Source organism: Elephas maximus, chromosome 12, assembly GCF_024166365.1.
Source record: "Elephas maximus indicus isolate mEleMax1 chromosome 12, mEleMax1 primary haplotype, whole genome shotgun sequence".
Taxonomy (NCBI): domain Eukaryota; kingdom Metazoa; phylum Chordata; class Mammalia; order Proboscidea; family Elephantidae; genus Elephas; species Elephas maximus.
Window position 1 is genome coordinate 93,065,263 of NC_064830.1, and position 20,110 is coordinate 93,085,372.

The 20,110-nt window shown below is 56.4% G+C and overlaps 1 protein-coding gene across 2 annotated transcripts in view; it reads left to right on the forward strand.

The window, feature by feature from the left end:
• COL26A1 (collagen type XXVI alpha 1 chain) overlaps positions 1-20,110 on the forward strand; it is a 248,399-nt gene that overhangs the window by 224,240 nt on the left and 4,049 nt on the right. For both annotated transcript variants that reach the window (XM_049904167.1, XM_049904168.1), the window contains exons 5-10: positions 7,671-7,827; positions 10,343-10,441; positions 11,105-11,257; positions 13,640-13,723; positions 15,889-15,941; positions 18,265-18,300. In XM_049904167.1, the coding sequence (XP_049760124.1) occupies positions 7,671-7,827; positions 10,343-10,441; positions 11,105-11,257; positions 13,640-13,723; positions 15,889-15,941; positions 18,265-18,300 (582 nt within the window). The remainder of the gene's footprint in view (positions 1-7,670; positions 7,828-10,342; positions 10,442-11,104; positions 11,258-13,639; positions 13,724-15,888; positions 15,942-18,264; positions 18,301-20,110) is intronic.

Consider the following 20,110-nt stretch of genomic DNA (forward strand, 5'->3'; position numbering starts at 1 on the left):
AGGACAGTGAGGACAGCAAGAAACCAAAAGGCCCCAGACAGTGGTCTGATCTGAATATGGGGCGGGCAGATGGCTCTGAGCTCTCAGAAGTTGGCCCCTCAGTGGAAAGGGGAGTGAGGTGCTGTCTCAACCCCCCTGCCAGGCTGCTGTCCCCAACTCTGGCTCCTCCTGGGGCAGGAGATTGCAGCCCCCAGCGCGGTGCATGCATGCTTCTGGCTGAGTGCCCTGGAGTCCTGGGAAGGCCTGGGACCTTCTCCACCTGCCCACCAGCTGGCTCAGGCCTGCCCAAAGAGGGGCTGACAGGAAGCCACAGTGGAGTAGTAGCCATGGGCAGCAGCAGCTTCCGGCACCTCCGTCTATATCAGTGAAAGAGAACATCTTAGGGCGAGGCTCCCCAGAGGCAGACCTGAGACAAAGACTAAGGACAAGAAATTCCCCTGGGGGTGAAGCCAGGTGGCACTGGGAGAGGAGAGAGGAAGCAACACAGGAGGGAGGATGTGTGGCTTGAAGGAGTACTAATGGACAGCGATCCTTTCTGGCAACTGGGGCTCAGTCCATGGGGCCTCTGGGGCACTGTGTGGAGCATGCCCCAGAGCTGGCCTGTCGAGGGATGAGGAAGCTGAACAATTTATCCTGTACCCGTAGTGGGTGAAGGCTCTCCTGGGGGGTTATTCCCTGTCACTTCCGACCTGCCCCGTGTGCCCACTGTGTCCACTCCTGTGGCCAAAGAAAGCCCTCAGGAGAGAGTGGCAGGTGCCTGTGGTGAGAAGCCAGTGTTGTCTCAGGATGGGAGGACATGTACGGAGCACAGAAGCATCTGCCCCAGATGGTCCCGTGCACGGTGAGGCCAAAGCTGCACAGCCTTCAGGGAAACCAGCCACTGTGTGGTTGGCTAGAGGGGCTTCGCAGAGGAGGACATGCCTAAGAGGCTGCTGCAGCCTCCTCCAAGTCTCTGTGGAGCCTCTTGGGGTGTCAGGAACTGCTGGGGGCACCTGGCTTCCAGAGCAGAGCTAGGACCAGGGAGGCTGGATCCGTCTAAGCCCAAGATAGAACTCTGACGGCAGAATGGTGGCAGGCTGGAGCAGGTGGCACCACGCAGGAGAGAGCTCCCTGGCAGGAGGTGTGCATGCCTGGCCAGCTGGCAGGGTGGCAAGAGTGAGGACAAAAGCAGCAAGGTGGGAGCTGAGGGCCCTGACAGCAAGAACCTCTCAGAGTGGGCCTCAGAGATCTGGCTGTGGCCCAGTTCCCAAGAGCCTGACACACATCTCCCTGGAGGGGACAGGCACAACACACACACACGTGCATGTGCAAACACACATGCACACACACACGGATGCATGCACACCCACAGATGTATGCACACATGTGCATGGATGCACACACATGCACGCATGCACACTGATGGACGCGTATATGTGCACATACACCCATGTGTATGCACACATGCACGCACACACACACAGCCCTTGCCAACCCTGCACTGCCCTTTGGCCCTGCCTCCTACCTTGAGAGCTAGTGCATAAGGATACCTGCCCAATGGGTGAGACTGCCAGGTGACTGTCACCTGGAGTCAGACATACGTGGGACGACCATCCATCAGCTCAGGGTCTTGGATACCCTCTCTCGAAGCTCCCACTTCCTCATCTGTAGAATGGATCAGGGTACCAGCCTTGCAGGGCTGCTAGGGGCCTCAGGGGAGACGGTGGGGGACCAGCTTTGTAAATGCAAGTGCTGGACAGATGCCAAGGACCATGCTGGATCCCCACCTTCTGGGGAGAGGGACAGGTAAACGAGGAGACACCACTGCAGGGCACCTGCTTTAAGAAGCACCCAGGAATGAACAGCTGTCCTTGGACTCCCAGTCCTTCTGAGTGTCCAAGGAGCCCAGGGCTCTGGGCACAGGCAGCCTGGGGCAGCCTCGCCTGCTGGGGGCCAGGAGCCCTCTGGGGGTAGGAATAGAAGACGTCAGGAAGCAAATGTTGCCAGAGGGTAGAGCCAGGCCTGGGGCAGCATGGGGAGACGGTACAGCATGGGAAGAGAGCAGAGCCTGGGGAGAAGGTAGAACCTGGGGGGAAGGCAGAGCCTGGGGAGAGGGCAGAGTCTGTGGAGAGGACAGAGCCTGGGGAGAAGGTAGAGCCTGGGGAGAGGGCAGAGCCTGGGGAGAAAGTAGAGCCTGGGGGGAGGCCAGAGCCTGGGGAGAGTACACAGTATGGGGAGCAGGGCCAGGACAACCCAGCTCCTCAAGAGCTACATGGAGGCCAGGTGAGGTTGCAGGAGTCTTAAAGAACGTGAGGTGGGCTCAGATCAGAGGCTTGGGTCAGGGTGGATGAAGGCAGCAACCAGGTGGGCACACCCTAGACAGAGTCAGAAATCAGGCTGCTGGAATTCAGTAGCAACCCAGAGGCCTGGAAACAGAGGCTTCTGCTCCCTCAGCCAAGAAGAACGTTTAGGGGGGTCATGTGTTCACTGCCAAGTAACAGAAACCCAGCCATTGGTGGCTTATTTCATAAGAACATTTACCATTCGTTCAACAATAGGTGGTCACAAGGAACCCAGGTTCTTTACAACCTTCCCCTTTGCCTCCTTAGTGAAGTGGTTTTTGTCCTCATGTTTGGTGCTTCATGGTTTTAAGATGGCTGCTGCAGCCCAAGGCATCACACCCTCACCCTGTGTTCAAAAGCAGGAAGTAAAAAGTGGGGTAACCCCCCCTCATAGACTCATTGTGTCTCATTGGCCACTACTGGACATATAACCACCTAGTTGCAAGACAGGCTGGGAAAGTGAGTACCTGGCCAGGAAGAAAGAGATTGCTATGATGGCTTGGGCCAACTATGATTCCTCCTCTGGGGTCCCGGAACAAAGGAAGGGGGTTGGCCAGCAGAGAACCCACCACCCCTTCCTCTCCACCCCCTCAGCTTACACTCTGACTTCATGGTTCATGGGAATGAGAGGAAGCCCAAGGGATTGCCCCGCTTGAGGGGCATGGCTGGCCTCTGGTCCAGGAGGGCAGCATCCTGGCCAATAATCATTGGACCACAATGACATCACTGGGCCATTGCCTTCGAAAGCTGTGGTCTGGTGTTCTTGGGCCAAGGCTTCACGCCCACTGCTGCCCGCCCTGGTGAGCTCATAGCCAGGCCAGGAGTTTGGCCTAAGAGGGCCTGGACTCCGGTCAGGGCTGGTTCAAACTTGGCCGTGGCCAGGGCGCTTCTGCCTGAATCCTGAATCTCAGCAGAGCTGGAGCCCTGCCACAAAAGCCCAAGGTGCTCCTCCCTAAATCCCTGTCACCCCTGCCTGCCCTGCTGCTCTTTGTTCCCTGGTTTTCTTCTATCCCTCTCTGCCTTCCTGCTTCCTCAGCTGCTTCATATGGCCCCACTAGCTCAAGACCCATGGGAATACCCCGGGCAAATATGCCCAACTGCACTTACTATCTTAACTCCCAAACCTCTTCCCTCCCATGCCCTCCCCCCCGCCCGACCCCAGTAGCTAGGCCAGAAACAGGGGAGCCATGCCAGCTTCCACCCACTGTCCTGCCCCCAGCCCCCAAGGTACCAGGTCCTGGCATTCTCCCTCGCCCTATCCTCACGCCCATTGCCCTGGGCCAGCCGCTCGTGCACCATCCATGGCCACAGTTCTCTCCAGCTCTTCCACTGTCCCAGAGCCCCAGCCTTGGCCATAGCCAATCAGCTTCCCAGAGGATGTCAGGACTGGAGGACGCTCAGTGGTTGGGGCAGGAATCAGAAGCAGGCCCTCCTTATGCGGAGCCCAGGGAATTCTGATGCTACTCCAGGCTGCTGTGTGACCTGAGGCAAGCTACTTCCCTCCTCTGTGCCTCCGTGAAGCTCAGCTGAACTGGCTGTGCTGAGCTGTAAGAGAGGCACCCACTGTAGTTTGGTGGACAGGGCCCTGAACAGGGCCCGGGTCCACCGTCCACTTGCTGGTGGTCTTTGGACAGGTCATTTATGGTCTGTGTGCCTCTATTTCTCACCCATGATGTGGCCACAGGGACTCTTCCTGCCTCATGGACCAGAAAGGAGAGGGATTCAGAGAAGTGGCCCTGGGGAGTCTCTGGAACCTCGCTGGGCAGGAACCCAACTGCCCAACCCAGTCGGAGATACTGAGGCCTGGGGCGGGAGTGGGACGGAGGGCACTGGTCTGGGAAAGGAGCTGTGTCCTGCTGCACTGCCCACAGCAGGCCCATGGCTGCTGGATCAGAGCCCTAAGCACAGCTGAGCACTCACCAGACTCGGTTTCTGGGACCTCCCAGCATCAGCCATGGGCATCACGCTCACTCTCCATGATCCTGTGGGGTCATTTTGCTGACAGGAAAACTGAGGCACACAGAGGTCACAAAGTGGGAGAGCCAGGATTCAAACTGACCTGTGTGGCTGCAGAGCCTGAGCCTTTCCCATCTCAGTCTTTCAGCCGGTGCAGGGCACTGCGGTCTGGCAGAAAGGGGCTGCCACTCCCCGATGTCCCAGTCTGATTAGTTTCCTGAGTGCTCCCCTCGGGCCCAGCCCTTGGCCCAGAAAGATTGGGATGGGGTTGAAGGGACACCCAGAAGGGAACGGTCGCCTGCTGGGGGTCAGGATGGAATGCGGGACAGAGGACAGCTGATCGGAAGGAGCCTCTGGGCGTCCCTGAAGTTCTTCCAGGTCAGTGGGCAGGGCAGAGCAGGGGAAACGGACTAGGGGCTGAAGGGCTGGAGTAGAGCAGAGGGGAGGAGTGGTGGGCGAGGCCAATGAAAGGTGGTGCATCCGTGTAAGGAGGGTGGGACACAGAGGTGGAGGCAGGGGCGTGGCCAGGCTTGCTTTGCACTGGGATACTGATTACACTTTTGGAAGAGGCTCGGGGCAGGCGGGTGCAGGAGAGTCCGCAGGGCTCCGGTGTTTGGAGTGAGGATCTGTGCGGGTGAGGGGTGCAAGGCCAGCTCAGTGTGGATGCCTTTCGGCAGTGGCACCTGTGAAACTGGTCATCACAGTGCCCCTAGGCCAGCCCTTCAGCCCAGCCCCAGAGCCCTGCGCCTGCAGTGTCTAGTGATTGAGCAGAGTGCAGAGGCCTTGCTCCCAAGAGCTGGAGGGAACCTGAGACCCAGAAGAAATCTCTTACCTTCCCCATTGGGCAGATCAGGGCACTAAGGCATGAGGGCAGGTGGGAACAGGATGCGGAGACTCCATCTGATACTGCCTAGGGCGCCCAGCTGCTGTCTACCCTAACCATTGCCATCGAGTCAATTACAACTCATAGCGACCCTCTACGGTTTCCAAGGAGCACCTGGTGGATTCAAACTGCCAACCTTTTGGTTAGCAGTGTAGCTCTTAACTACGCCACCAGGGTTTCCAGTCTTCCCTAACCCCTTGCTGTCGAGTCGATTCTGACTTATAGCGACCCTATAGAACAGAGTAGAACTGCCCCCCTAGAGTTTCCAAGGAGCGCCTGGTGAATTCAAACTTCCAGCCTTTTGGTTAGCAGCTATAGCACTTAACCACTACGCCACCAGGGTTTCCCTGTCTTCCCTAAAAAACCCCAATGCCGCAGGCCTAATAAGCGTCCTCAACCAGCGTTCAGCCAGCATCTAGTGGCCAACCCTGAACCAAGCCCTGGCACGCAGCGCCCCCTGCTGGTCTCTTTGGGGACAGCAGAGACTCCTGGGCTGTGAGGTCTGGTTTTCAGCTTACCTCAATTAAGGAGAAACCTCTGTGGCCCAGAGCCCTGGTGGAGTAGTGGTTAAGAGCTCAGCTGCTAACCAAAAGGTCGGCAATTTGAATCCACCAGCCGCTCCTCGGAAACCCAATGGGGTAGTTTTACTCTGTCCTATAGGGTCACTGTAAGTTGGAACCGACTTGACGGCAATGATTTTTTTGTTGTTGTGGCCCAGGCCCTGGGCCTTTGTGGTCTTTGATCCCTGCCCCCCTCAAAGGGAGAGAAGGAGGCCACTCTCCAGGCTGGTCCTGGGAAACCAAAGCCACTTCTACTTTCCTGGAGCTCCTATTCAGAACCATGCACCGTAATGGGCCTATTTATACCCATCACTGGCTAATGCTTTTCAGAAGTAGACTGCATCGGGATCGGAGGAAGACTCATTAACGACCTGTGTTATGCAGATGACACAACCTTGCTTGCTGAAAGTGAAGAGGACTTGAAGCACTTACTAATGAAAATCAAAGACCACAGCCTTCAGTATGGATTTCACCTCAACATAAAGAAAACAAAAATCCTCACAACTAGACCAATGAGCAACATCCTGATAAATGGAGAAAAGATTGAAGTTGTCAAGGATTTCATTTTACTTGGATCCACAATCAACAGCCATGGAAGCAGCAGTCAAGAAATCAAAAGATGGATTGCATTAGGTAAATCTGCTGCAAAGGACCTCTTTAAAGTGTCGAAGGGCAAAGATGTCACCTTGAAGACTAAGGCATGCCTGACCCAAGCCATGGTGTTTTCAATCACATCATATGCATGTGAAAGCTGGACAATGAATAAGGAAGACCGAAGAAGAGTTGACGCCTTTGAATTGCAGAACGAACAAATCTGCTTAGAAGAAGTACAGCGAGAATGCTCCTTAGAGGCAAGGATGGCGAGACTGCGTCTTACATACTTTGGACATATTGTTAGGAGGGATCAGTACTGGAAAAGGACATCATGCTTGGCAGAGTACAGGATCAGCGGAAAAGAGGAAGACCCTCAACGAGATGGCTGGACACAGCGGCTGCAACAATGAGCTCAAGCATAACAACGATTGTAAGGATGGCTCAGGACCGGGCAGTGTTTCGTTCTGTTGTGCATAGGGTCGCTATGAGTTCAAACTGACTTGACGGCACCTAACAACAACTACAATAACAACAACAACAACCCATCCACTGGAGCCCTGGTGGTACAGTGGTTAAGCACTTGGCTGCTAACCAAAATGTCAATGATTCGAACCCACCAGCAGCTTCGTGAGAGAAAGATAGATGTGTAAAGATTTACAGCCTTGGAAACCTGTGGGGCAGTTCTACCCTGTCCTATACGGTCACGGTGAGTTGAAATCGACTTGACGGCAGCGGCTTTGGCTTTTTTTTTACCCATCCATCCATCTACCCATTTATCTACCCATCCATACGGACAACACACACACGCACACACACATCCATTCATCCACCCATCCCTCCATCTATCCATTCACCCACCCCCCCACCCACCCACTCATCCATCCATCCATCCATCCGTCCGTCCGTCCATCCACCCACCCACCCACCCACTCATCCATTCATCTACCCACCCATCCATCCACCCACAAATAACTCCCTGAGCAAGAAATTCATGCACCATACGGGCTGTGTGGGGAACAAGGCACACACAGCTTCCCCCTGAGGAGCTAGCTGCCAGTGAAATGGGAGTGACTGCAGTCATCACGCAGTCACAGATCTCTAATCACAAACAGCATTAAGAGGAAAAGAGCGGGGAGTTTGACAGTGTCTGATGGGGACCTGGTCCAGCCTGGGGGTCTAGGAGGACTTTCCTGAAATGGGAAGGAGAGGAGGGTGAGGGGAGAGAGCATTCCAGCAAAGGGAACGATGGCCTCACCGAAAGGCATGGTTGACCACACCCAGGGGTGAGCAGCTGCACAGGTGTGTCCCTGCCCCTGGTCCAGCCAGGTCTGACCCTCTGCTCTTCTCCTGGATCAGGTTCTCCTGTTGGAAGCAGCAGAGCTACCCTCAGGCCCGGACAACGACCTGCCAGTCCCCCAGAGCACCCTGGCACCCTGGAATGAGGGCTTCCTCCCTGACGCCATCCCTCTCGCCCACCCGGGGCCCCGAAGAAGAAGGCCCACGGGCCCGGCCGGTGAGAGAGGCCCGAAGGGGAGGGCTTGGGCCGGTGGGGGAGGCCCGGGGAGGCCCGGGGCATGGCCTTCCAGGGCCTCAGTAAATAGGCCACTACCAGGCCTTCTGCATCAAACAGCCCTCGGGCAGGTTTTGTTCAGCCCACATGGCATTTAAAAAAATTGAGCAAGCATTTAAAAACTGGGGGATTTCATGTAAAAATCAGCATGTCTGGCTTTACTTAAAAACCAGAAGATCCGGGGCTGGCAGTCCCTCAGGAAATAATTGGCTGCAGCTCACTCTCGGCTGCCCCTGCAGACCTGGTCCAAGCTCTGCAGCTTGCCATAGTCCCCAGCATTCCTGACTGTCATACAGTCCAGCTACTGTCCTCTTTACCCACTGTGTCCCTCAGCATCTGCTCGTAGGCCCCCAGCCCAGCCCCATCCTTGCTTGGCTCAATTTTACTGCTTCCCATCATCCCCGGAAACCCTGGTGGAGTAGTGGTTGAGAGCTACGGCTACTAACCAAAAGGTTGGCCATTTCAAATCCACCAAATGCTCCTTGGAAACTCTATGGGGCAGTTCTGCTCTGCCCTCTAGGGTCCCTGTGAGTCGGAATCGACTCGACAGCCATGGGTTTGGTTTGGTTTTGGTATCATCTCCTGGTGGCCCCTCTCAAAGGCTGATTGGAGTTGGAAGACATGTGTCTCCCTTAAGTCGGGGACAAAAGTTTTCTCTCTGCTGCTTTTATTTATTAGTCTGGGCTCTGCCCTCTGGGCCTGCAGAAGAGTAATAAAATCGTAATAATAATAGTTACAATTGGTGAATGCATGCTTTGTGGCAGGCACTGTGCTGGGGCTTAACCCTAAGTGGCTGTCGAGCTAGCACGTGTCAGTACAGCTGAACCCCCAAGGGTGGAAGGCTGGTGTCCATTCTAACTGGTCCGTATACATGCTGTGCCAGTTATCACATCTTTTTATATCACCCTGGGCTGCAGAGATCCCATTTCTAATCTTTGCAATAAGCTTGTGGAGTTTGGAGCTATAGGGGAGAAAAGTGAAGCTCAGAGAAGTTAGGTAACTCTCCTGGGGTGGCCCAGCAGGCCAGGGGCATTTCACCTCACTGTTTCTCTGTCCCACGGAGCCCTTGGAGGTTACATCTCCTTCTCCAGCCCTCTCCCATTTGAGCCCCAGGGTCTTAGCATCCCCTCCTAGATTCAGCTCTTCGACCCCTGCCCCCTCTCCTGCCTCCTCTGTCCTGTTTCCATGTATGAGCCTGTCCTGGTGCTGGGGGCAGTGAAAGGCCTGTGTCTCAAGTAGGGATGTCCTCCAGGGGGCCTGGGGAGGAGGAGTGGGCACTTGTCATGCTTCTGAAGGGGCTGAAGACTGTGGAGACGTGCTACAGGTCTCCTATCTCACCTTGGGCCTCTCTGGTTTGCCTGTCTAACCATTGTCCCAAGTTCTTACCTTCTTCAAATCTTCCTTCTGGAACTGAGGAGGATGGGAGCTTCCCAGCCCCCATGGGTCCGGGCACCGAACTCTTTGGTGGGAGATGAAATGAGCATAGCGTGTCTGGGCAAGACTCTACCACGGAAAGTGCAGTTCCAAAATGTGGCCACCAGGTGGTGCACAAAACCTACAAATGGTTAAACCGCGGCTCCCCTGCATGGTCCTGGAATCCCTGAGAGTGGTTGGGAGTCTGATGCCAGCAGCCTTGGCCAAGCCCCTCCTTCCGGACCACAGAGTCACGCTGTCTGAGCTGGAAGAGACTGAAGTGCAGGTTGGCTCTGTCAGTTCAGCAAAAGCAATTCTGAGCACCCTGTGCAGGCAGCCCGGCGGGAAACAGGACTGTCCCTGGCCGCGCTGCTCAGTCTTCCACTCTTAGCCATGGGAGACTCTGGAGCCAGAGCTGTGTCCTTCGGGGCCCCAGCAAGCCCTTGCCCTGGGGACTCCAGGGAGGCGACAGTGGGGGGCACTTGCCACAGCCTGTTTCTCCGACAGTAGGAAGTAGCCAGCAAAAGGGACGTGGAGATAAAAAACCCAAGTGTCCTGAGTGTGTGGCTCATCTACTTCCTGGCTCTGTGACCTTGAGCAAGGGACCAAACCTTTCTAAGCCTCAGTTTCCTCACCTGTAAAATGGGAACAAAAATACCTTTTGGGATTTGTTGTTGTTGGGTACCATCGAGTCAATACCGATTCATAGCGACGACAAGTGACAGAGTAGAACTGCCCCCATAGGGTTTTCTTAGCTGTAATATTTATGGAAGCAGATCACCAGGTCTTTTTCATGTGGAACCCGAGTGGGTTCGAACCGCCAACCTTCTGGCTCACAGCCGAGCACTTGGAAGTTAATAGGTATAAAAATGGTTTATAAGCTTTGATGACTGACACCAGGTGATGGTGGTGCCTTAGCTGGTTTGGGGGAACCTCGAGTGGGCGGGGCTCCTGGTGGAGATCAACAGACAGCACAGGTGGGCAGGCCTGGAGCCATCAGTGAGCAGCTTGGCCCAGGGTGTGCTTTAACTCATTCCCTTGGCAGGGCCCCCGGGACAGACAGGACCACCAGGGCCTGCAGGCCCCCCAGGGTCCAAAGGTGACCAGGGCCAGACAGGAGAGAAGGGCCCAGCAGGGCCTCCTGGTAAGGACACCCTCTTCCCCTGACAGGGCTCTGACCTTTTGGGAGGGTTGGCTGGGCTTTCTCTCTCACTCAAGCAAGTGAGGCATCCCATACACCCCTGGATCTGGCTGGAGTGCAACTGCCTTCTTGGAGCTCTGGGTTCACTCCTCCCATCCCCCATCTCTCCCCCCACCTAGGGTCATAGTTAGTTGGGCAACAGTGGCCAACTACAGGCTTATCCCCTCTGTGTGACCTGGGCATCCCACCTCATGACCTTAAGAAGGCCCTGAGGAGCTTTGGGTGCAGGTGTGGGGATGGGGCCTGCCAGGGGGTTGTTCTCAGGTCCCTCTCCCCAGCTCCTCCTGGGTCCTGTGAGGGAGTGACCCCTGGTCAGGCCCTGGGAGGCACGACTCTGCTGGAGGCTGTGTGAGTGGGGCAAGTTGAGCTCCATGGTCTGCCTCCCTCATCTCCCAGCCCTCACTCTGCTGGGCTTGGCGGGAAAGGGGAAGCCATTTTAGTTACATTCCGGAACATGCCCTTAGAGGCTGGGGCCAAGAGGCCACCACTGACTAACTGTGTGACCCTGGCCAATCCCATCCCCTTCAAAGCCTCAGTTTCCCCACCTGTTATGTCTCAGCTGCCAGGCCCAGTCCCTCACAGAAACTCCTCTTCTCCCGACTGCAGGGCTCTTGGGACCACCAGGGCCCCGTGGGCTTCCTGGAGAGACGGGGCGCCCAGGCCCCCCCGGCCCCCCTGGCCCAGCAGGCAGCCCGGGCCTCTCCACCAATGGGCCCCAAGGTGTTCTCTACTCGCTGCAGCCGCCCACGGACAAAGACAGTGAGTGTATGCCTGAGGGGCTCAGTGGGCAGGACTGGGTTGCCGTCTCCCCGGGGAGCAACTTTGCACCCCAAGGACCTGGGGAAGTAGACCCTACTCAGGGACTGGAGGATAGATTTAGAAATGAGGCTCAGCCTGGGCGGAGATTTGGGGGTGGCAGTGCTGGACTCCCACTACTCTTGGCTGAGAGTGGCCTGTCCCTGCCTCAGTGCTCAGCCCCCTGCCTCCAGGGTCCTGACCCTGCAGGAGTTACTCTGCTCACTGGCCTGTCCCATCACCCTGCCTGGCGAGGACAGCACCACAGAACCTTGATCAGTTAATAGGTGTTTACTGAGCACCTGCGCTATGCATCAGGCACACAGTTGAGGTCACTGGGGTACAGCAGTGAGCAAAACACAACCCCCTGCCCTCTTGGGCCCCCAGTGGTTAAGAGAAGCTGGCTGCGCAGGGATGGGGTTGTGGGGCTGAGTACAGGGGAAAGCTGGGGTGGTGGGGAGAGTAAGAGGGGTGGGGGTGGGCAGAGATGGAGGCATCAGCCCGGGCTCTGGGTCTGAGGCACAGTGCGGGGCTTGTGGGCCCGTGGACCCAGGAGGAGCATGAGAACGATGTTTTGGTTAAGTTCCCTGGGAAACAGGAAAAGGTTTCAAGAGGAGGGTGATAGAATTGACTTTAAATTCTGAGAAGAGAGAATGGGTGGGTGGGCATCCCGGGCACTGTGGGAGACGATAGGTAGGCATTGAGCCTGCAGGCCTCACTCAAGCTTCTTGCTGGGTGTTGGGCCCACTATGCAGAGCCCACACGATGCCCAGGACTTGCCTTGTGAAGGTGGCAGTGGGAGCTGAGTGCCTACAAACCCAGAGGGTGGAGCTCTGGTACTGTGTGCAGCAGGAAGACGCTGGGAAGCTGCAGGGCAGTGGGACCCACAGTCTCTTCATTGTTGGGGAGTACCGGGTCCTGGGTGGGCCTGACCTACAGGCCAGTTAGCCCCAGCCACTCGCTCTGCCTGCCTCATCTGCAGACCCAGTCAGCCCTCTGAAGGGGGCGGTCAGGTCTGAGACCCCTCCCTCAGCTGTCAGAGATCCTAAACCTCCGGGGGCTTCTGTGTTCATGCAGCACAACCCTTACCTGAGAGCTGAAGCCTGGCCATGAACCCCGTGGCCCCCTCTGAGCCTCCGTTTCTCCATCCCTGATGGAGTTGCCCTGGGGGTTTAAAGACATGGCCTCCAGCCAGTGCCTCCACTAGGGTGGTCTCATTTGAGTGGGTAGGGTATCAGGGCTGCCTCCAGTGAGTGCACTGGGCTTGGCCAGGGCAAGGGGCAGGACCTTGGGGAGGGTCCTGGCTGTCATGGACCTTCTAGAGTGAGAGTTAGTTCACTGCCTGCAGACTTGGTTTTCTCACCTGTACTATGGGCACAATGATATCCCCCCCACCCCAACCAGGGAAGGAACGGATGATGCTTGTAAAGGGCCTTGGGGGTCTCAGGGTCAGCAGCCCCTACCCCTGGAATACCAGGAGCTATCTGAGGGCTCCAACCTGTGCTGGCCCAGCATGATGCCCTGTGTTTGGCAATGCTCGGGGCTTCCTAAGACAGGACCCCCAACCTTAGGGCCCACAAGAGAGGGAGGCGTTCCTGAGGGCTGGGGTGGCAGCATTCGGGAAGGCTGAAGGTACCCCAGCAAGGGCAACCTGTCAGGGTGGTGGTGGTCTGGGGTGGAGGTGGTCTTGGGGTGGAGGTGGTCTGAGGTGGGGGTGGTTCAAGGGGTGGAGTGGTCTGGGGGGGGTGGTCCAGGGGCAGGGATGATCCATGGGTGGGGGTGGTCCAGGACTGGGATGGTCCTGGGGCAGGTCTCTGTGGGGTGCGCTGAGGAGTAACCACCCCATCCCAGCCATTTTCTGGGCCCTGGCTGCTCTGGATCTGGCTCTGAGGGAGGGAAGTCACATGAGGGTCCCAGACCAGGGGAGACCCCCCAACTCCCTGCCCCGGGCAGTGTGATTACCATGATGGAGGCAGCCCAAGGCACTGTAGCTTAGAGGTGGGCAGGGAGGGCTTCCTGGAAGAGACCCAAGGATGAAGCCAGTTGGGGCATCAAGACAGGCTTGTGGGGCAGAGCCTAGAGAAGAGGCCACCTGGGGTATCTGGCTTTCGGTGGTTCAGTGTGCCTGGGCATGGTGTGGGCACCGGGAGGGGGTGGGCAGGCTGGGGTTTGAAGGTCTGGAACATTCAGGTGGAGGTTGGTACCTGCTGCTCTGCCCTTTGATTGCTGGGCAAATGTGCTCTCCTGAGCGGTGGGAGCAATGGTGTCCGCTGGCCAGTGGGGTTACAGGTGTCTGCCCACTCTGGGGCCTGAACGCCACTACAGGCCACTCTGCTGTCCCCGCAGGTGGAGACTCACAGCTGGCATCTGCTGTTGTGGATACAGTGCTGGCGGGCGTCCCAGGGCCCCGGGGCCCACCTGGGCCACCAGGTAAGGGAGAGGGCATTGTCCCAGGCTGGCCTGGATTGGGACACCCACTCAGGGCTTGGCCCAAACCCAGGGGCCTCGTCTTGGCAGGGTGCTGGGGCCTGGGTTAGCCCCACCACCGGGCTGCAGCTCTCCTGTGCAATTGGACAGAGGAACCTGTGTTTCTTGGTCCCAGCACCCACATGAAGCAGCCCTGGGCTGTTCTTGTGTGGCCAGAGTAGGGGAGCCCTGGGGTGCACTGAGACCCAGGCTGAGGCAGAGGCATAGGGTCAGCATCAGGGCCCTCGGGGAAATGATGGAGGAGGTCCAGTGACAGGCAAGGGGGCCCCAGCCAGCAAGACCCAAAACCAAAGGCCCAGGGGATGAGCATGACCTCCTGGTCTGACCCTCATCCTTCTCAGATCTTCACTGGGTGTGGGGGAAGAGTAAGGAGCTAGGTTGACTGCCTATCTTGGCCCCACTGCCCATCCAGCCGTGTGGATGTCATGCCTGACGGTGCGCTACCAATGAATGAATGAATGAATGAGTAAATGAGCCTTGGAGGCCAGGAGCCGGCTGACAGGCCACCTGACTACAGCTCCAGGCCTGGGAACTCGTTCCCCGTCATTCACTGACTCTGTTACATGTTCAGAAAATGTGTATGGAGCACGGTGCGGTGGGCAGGGCTCCAGGTTCCCAGAGATTTTGGTGAACAAGATGAGGATTCCTGTCCGTGTGGTATAGTCTAGACTCTATTCCAACACATAGAGAGGAAGGCAAACCCTAAATAAGTCAGTCCCTGGAGAAGGACATGGTAAAGTACATGCTTGGTAAAGTACAGGGTCAGCAGAAAAGAGGAAGGCCCTCAGCGAGATGGATTGGCACAGTGGCTGCAACAATGGACTCAAGCATAACAAGGATTGTAAGGATGGCACAGGACCAGGCAGTGTTCCGTTCTGTGGTACATAGGGTGGCTATGAGTTGGAACCGACTTGACAGCACCCAACAACAACAACACAGGAAATGGGAACATGGTCAGTGAGAATCAGAGTGGACCAGGAACCTAGAGTGGGGAGTGGAGAGCCCGCTGCTGTGGTCAGGGTGGGCCTTACTCAAAAGGTGAATTTGAACAAATGCTCAAAGCAGGTGAGGAGTAAGCATGAGCCGTCTGGGGACTTCTAGAAGCTTTGCTGCAGCCTCGGAGTGCTCTGATCGGGGGAAGTATTCGTTTGCTTATTGACTAGATTGAGCCAGATCCGTGCTCCACCGACTGGTGCACTTCAGCCCAGGAGGCACAGGGGCCACTGGGGATGGAGGCTCACTCTTCCTCCCAGCTGACCCATGGAGGGGCCCTGGCACACAGCATCAACCCCCGTCCACCTCAGACCCAGCCTGCCCCTCTGATGCTCCCTGGCCCCTGGGGGAGATAGACATACAAACCAACAGGGGCATGGGTGGTGGCTGGTGGGGTAGGTGCCAGAAGGCTTCCTGGAGGAGGATGCTCACCCTAAAGCTAGTAAGCAAGGGCTTGCTGGGGAAGGTGGGGGGAGAGGGAAGGGCCTTCCAGGTGGAGGGAACAGCACTGGCAAAGACACGGGCAGAGGAACTTTGCAGTGGGGCATTTGGGGAGATGAGCGTGGGGAGGGGCCAGGCTGAGGGTTTCAGGAGCCCTGAGAGGGACCTGGCTAGATTTGCATGGCTGAAAGCTGACTCTGGGTGCCCACATGAGGGTGATGTCAGGACCTGCTATCATGACCCAGGCAAGGTGGGTGGCCTCTGAGGGGTCCAAGTTTCCAAGAGGTGCAGATTTATCAGGGGACTGACTGGTTGAGATGGGAGGGGAGAGGCTGGGTTGACACCTCCCATCCCCCCGGCCTCCCAGGTCTTAGGCTTGGGGCAACCCACAGGTGAGGCCCTGGGAGGAGGGGCAGGTTGAGGTATGGGGGCTGCGAGGGGTCTGGGTCCCAGGAGGGATGCCCAGGGGGCTGCTCACATGAGGAGTCAGGGTGGAGGTGGGGACGATGTACCTCTCCAGCTCCCCACCATTCATTCAACAAACCTTTGTCACCCATGGGAGACAGACGCAGGGCAGGGGCTGGGGTAGGAGGGTGGGGAGTGTGTGCCTTCAGAGCTGATGGCAGTAGCCGGCTTCTCTGGCTCTGGCTGACCATCTGCAACTCCGCCGACAGGTCCCCCTGGACCGCACGGTCCCCCAGGACCCCCAGGTGCTCCTGGATCCCAGGTAAGAACTTTCCCATTTCTATCCAGGAGGGATGGGGGCCAGGAGGGCACTGCCTCCCCAAGAAAGGTGAATCCAGACTTCTTACCACCATGGATGTCTCAGGAAGGAAGCAGCCACCAGCCCCAACCCATCTGGCCAGATTCTGGTTTTCTTAACAGCAGTACCCCTTTGCTGCCTATTCTCCCTGTACCAGGCTCTTTGAGGAATGATTAGCTTCAGTTCCATTTCATGGATGAGTTAACTGAGACCCAAAGAATGAGATTGTTACAGAGGTCAAAAGAGAGGCGAGATGCCGGGTGGCCGTGCCTGTGCAGCAGGTCTCCTGGGGGAGCCAGGGGGCTCACGCTCACAGCGGAGAGGTACCAGATGACTCCGCGGAGCAGGGAGGCAGAAAGGGGGTGGCCCTCCTGGCAGCCCTCATGTGGTCCTCATCAGGCTGGACAGAGCCCCTTCCTGGAGCTCAGGCTTTGTGGCGGGGGGCGGGGGGGTGGTTGGAGAGGTGGGTGCCAGGCTGGGGGTGGGGGGACCTCCGGGATGAGGTCGAGGAGTGTGAGGAGAGGGGTGGAAGTGTGAACTTTTGTCAAAGTGGACCTGGAACTCATTGAGCTGCAGGGAGGGAGGTTCCATGATGGGGTTTACATCTTCAAAAGGCCTCTCTGGCTCTTCTGGAGGAATGAAGATGGTGGTGGAGGGGTGTAAGGCAGGGAGACCAGGAGGAGGCCATGGGGAGGGAGATGGTGGTAGTGGTAGAAATGGAAAAGCACTTGGCTGCTAACTGAAAGGTCGTCGGTTCGAACCCACCAGTCTCTCCTCAGGAGAAAGATGTGACAGTCTGCTTCTGTAAAGATTTTTTAGCCTTGGAAACCCTATGGGGGCAGTTTTACCCTGTCCTATAGGATTGCTGGAAACCGTGGTGGCGTAGTGGTTAAGTGCTATGGCCGCTAACCAAAAAAGTCGGCAGTCGAATCCACCAGGCGCTCCTTGGAAACTCTCTGGGGCAGTTCCGCTCTGTCCTGTAGGGTCACCATGAGTCAGCTTCCACTTGATGGCAATGGGTATAGGATTGCTGAGTCAGAATCAACTCGATGGCAGTGGGTTTGTTTTTTGTTTTTTTGGTAGAAATGGAAAAGTGAATGTTGTAGTTTTTGTTGTTGTTGTTGTTAGGCACCGTTGAGTCGCTTCCGACTCATAGCGACCCTATGTACAAAAGAATGAAACACTGCCCGGTCCTGCGCGTCCTCACAATCATTGTTATGCTTGAGCCCATTGTTGCAGCCACTGTGTCGGTCCATCTCCTTAAGGGTCTTCCTCTTTTTTGCTGACCTACTTTACCAAGCATGATGTCTTTCTCCAGGGACTAGTCCCTCCTGATAAGATGTCCAAAGTATTTGAGCCTTGCCATCCTTGCTTCTAAGGAGCATTCTGACTATACTTCTTCCAAGACAGATTTGATCATTTTATTGATAGTCCATGGTATATCCGATATTCTTCACCAGCTCCACAATTCAAAGGTGTCAATTCTTCTTTGGCCTTCCTCATTCATTGTCCCGCTTTTGCATGCATATGAGGCGGTTGGAAATACCATGGCTAGGGTCAGGCGTACCTTAGTCTTCAAGGTGACATCTTTGCTTTTTAACACTTTAAAGAGGTCTTTTGCAGCAGATTTGCCCAGTGCAGTGAGTGAATGGACAGACGGAATGAATTTAGGGGTGACGGAAAGGGAAGCGCTAGGTTAGCTACCAGGTGTCTGCCTCGAGCAGTTGAAAGGACTCTGGAGCCATTTCCTGAGAAGGGAAGACAGAGGGGCAGGACTTGGGGAAACCAAGAGTCCCGCTTTGGACAGGTGGAGTGGGGTGCCTCTGGTGAGCTGAGTGGAGATGTTGGCGGGCAGTGGGACACACAGTTCCGGAGCCCTGAGTGCCCTCTGGGCTGGCCACCACACCAGAGGGGATGCCACGCGGGGGGCCATTGTGATTGCCCTTAATGGTATCACTCGTTCTCCCAGGGTCCTTTTCTGCAATGCTGAAGGATGCATGCTTTGCTAGTCTTCTGCCTTCTCCCTGTGGTAGCTGAACTTGGTGTTGCCCCATTTCACAGATGAGAAGACTGAAGGCTCAGCTGGGCCCAAGACCAACACCAGCCAGTAAAGGGTGCTCCAGGACCTGGAGCTCCCCTCAGCTTCCCCCATTACCCCCAAGTCTGGATTTCCTCCATACCATCCTCTCCTTATCCTGTCTTTCAGCCCTGGAGCTCTGTGAGAAGGGGGCCAAGGAGTTGGGTGTGGGTGGGGAGGGACTGACCAGCTTTGTTTGGTTTTCTGCAGGGCCTGACCGGAGAGCAGGGCATGACGGGGCCATCTGTAAGTGTGGGTCTGTGGGGATGAGCCTGCACACCCAGGGCTACACCCTCTGTGGGGCAGCGGACTCTGACGGGGGCCCAGGGCACCGACGGGGGTCCAGGGCGCCGAGTGGGAGCTTGTCTTTGGCAGCCCCAGAGCTTTCCCAAGCTTGGCCTTTTCCACCCAACCAAGATGGGCAGAGGAAGGGATAGGGGCAACCTGGGTGCAGTCCAAGCTGCCCAAACTGAGAAGGGGTGGCCTTGGGAGGGGGCCTCAGTCGGGGTGTTTAAGAAAAGGCTGATATAGTCTCCCCTTTTTAGGGATGCTGAGGAGGACAGGGGGCTTGGATGAGAGTCCTGTGGTCTCCTCTCGGGAGTCTGGGCCCCTGGGGCAACTCTGTGTGTGATCCTGAGCTCCTGGGTCAATGTCCTAGGTGACCTGAGCCCCTGGGTCAATGTCCTGTGTGACCTGGGCCCCTGGGTCAGTGTCCTGTGTGACTTGGGTCCCTGGATCAATGTCCTGTGTGACCTGGGCCCCTGGGTCAGTGTCCTGTGTGACTCGGGTCCCTGGGTCAATGTCCTGTGTGCCCTGGGCCCCTGGGTTAAAGTGCTTTGTGACCTTAGGCCCTGGAATCAATGCTCTGTGTGACCTGGAAAGCCTCTTCCCTTCTCTGCACCTCCCGGAAGTAAGAGACTTAGAAAAGCTGGCCTGTAATTGCCCTTCTTAGAAGCAAGACTTTATGAATCTCAGCTCCGGTCTCCGTGGCCAAGGTGTCCTAGCCTGCTGCCTTATGTAGGAGGCATAGGGCAGGGGAGGAGGAGCTAGCTATGTGCTGGCCACCATAGAGACACTCTGCCACCTATAGTTTAAGTTTCAAAGCAACCCATGGAGATGGTGCCTCGTTATCCCACTTTGCCAGAACTGGTGCCTAAGGCCCAGAGAGGTTAAGCAACTTTCCCAAGGTCACACAGCCACACAGCTGGGCAATGGCACAGCCAGGATTTAAACTTCAGTGTGTCAGCTCCAAAGCCATGCCTCCTGTGTTTCTGCCTGGTAACAGATAACAACAATGGTGAACACCTTCATCGCAGCTCTGGGTGCCAGGTTCTACTCTAAACTCGTTATAAATGTTGATTTACTTAATCTTCCTAATAACTGTGCAGCAGGTTCTATTATTACTCCCATTTTAGAGATGAGGAAACCGAAGCGCAGCTAGGTGAAGTAACTTGCTCAAGGCCACACAGTAGCGTGGCCACGGAGATGTTACTGTGAGGCTGATATTGGGTGCTGTTGAGTTGGTTCTGACTCATAGCAACCCTATAGGACAGAGTAGAACTGCCCCCACAGAGTTTCCTAGGCTGTAATCTTTATGGGAGCACATTGCCACATCTTTTCTCCCACAGAGCAGCTGGTGGATTCGAAGTGTTGATCTTTCAGTTAATAGCTGAGTACTTAACCATTGCACCACCAGGGCTCTAGTATTACCGGCTCCATTTTAGAGGCAGAAAAGGCACCCTGAGAGGCAGGGGGCTTATTCTCTAAAGAGCTGAGACCTGAGCCTGCAAGTTCCAAGCCTGGACCCTCCCTACCCTGTGAGCAGAATTAAGCACCTAAAGTTGACCCTAGACACCTCTCCATGCCAGGCTGTGCAGAGGGTGCCCTGAGACTGCAGCCCAGATCAGGAGTCCACCCCCACCTGGGTGTGGCTGTCAAGGCCCAGGGCCCCCAGCATCCAGTCCCCAGACCCTGCCTGCCCATAGTGCCCCTGACTCCCTGGCAGGCCCCAGAGGTCTGTCTGAGACACTGAAGAGGGTGGAGAGGGTCCCCCATA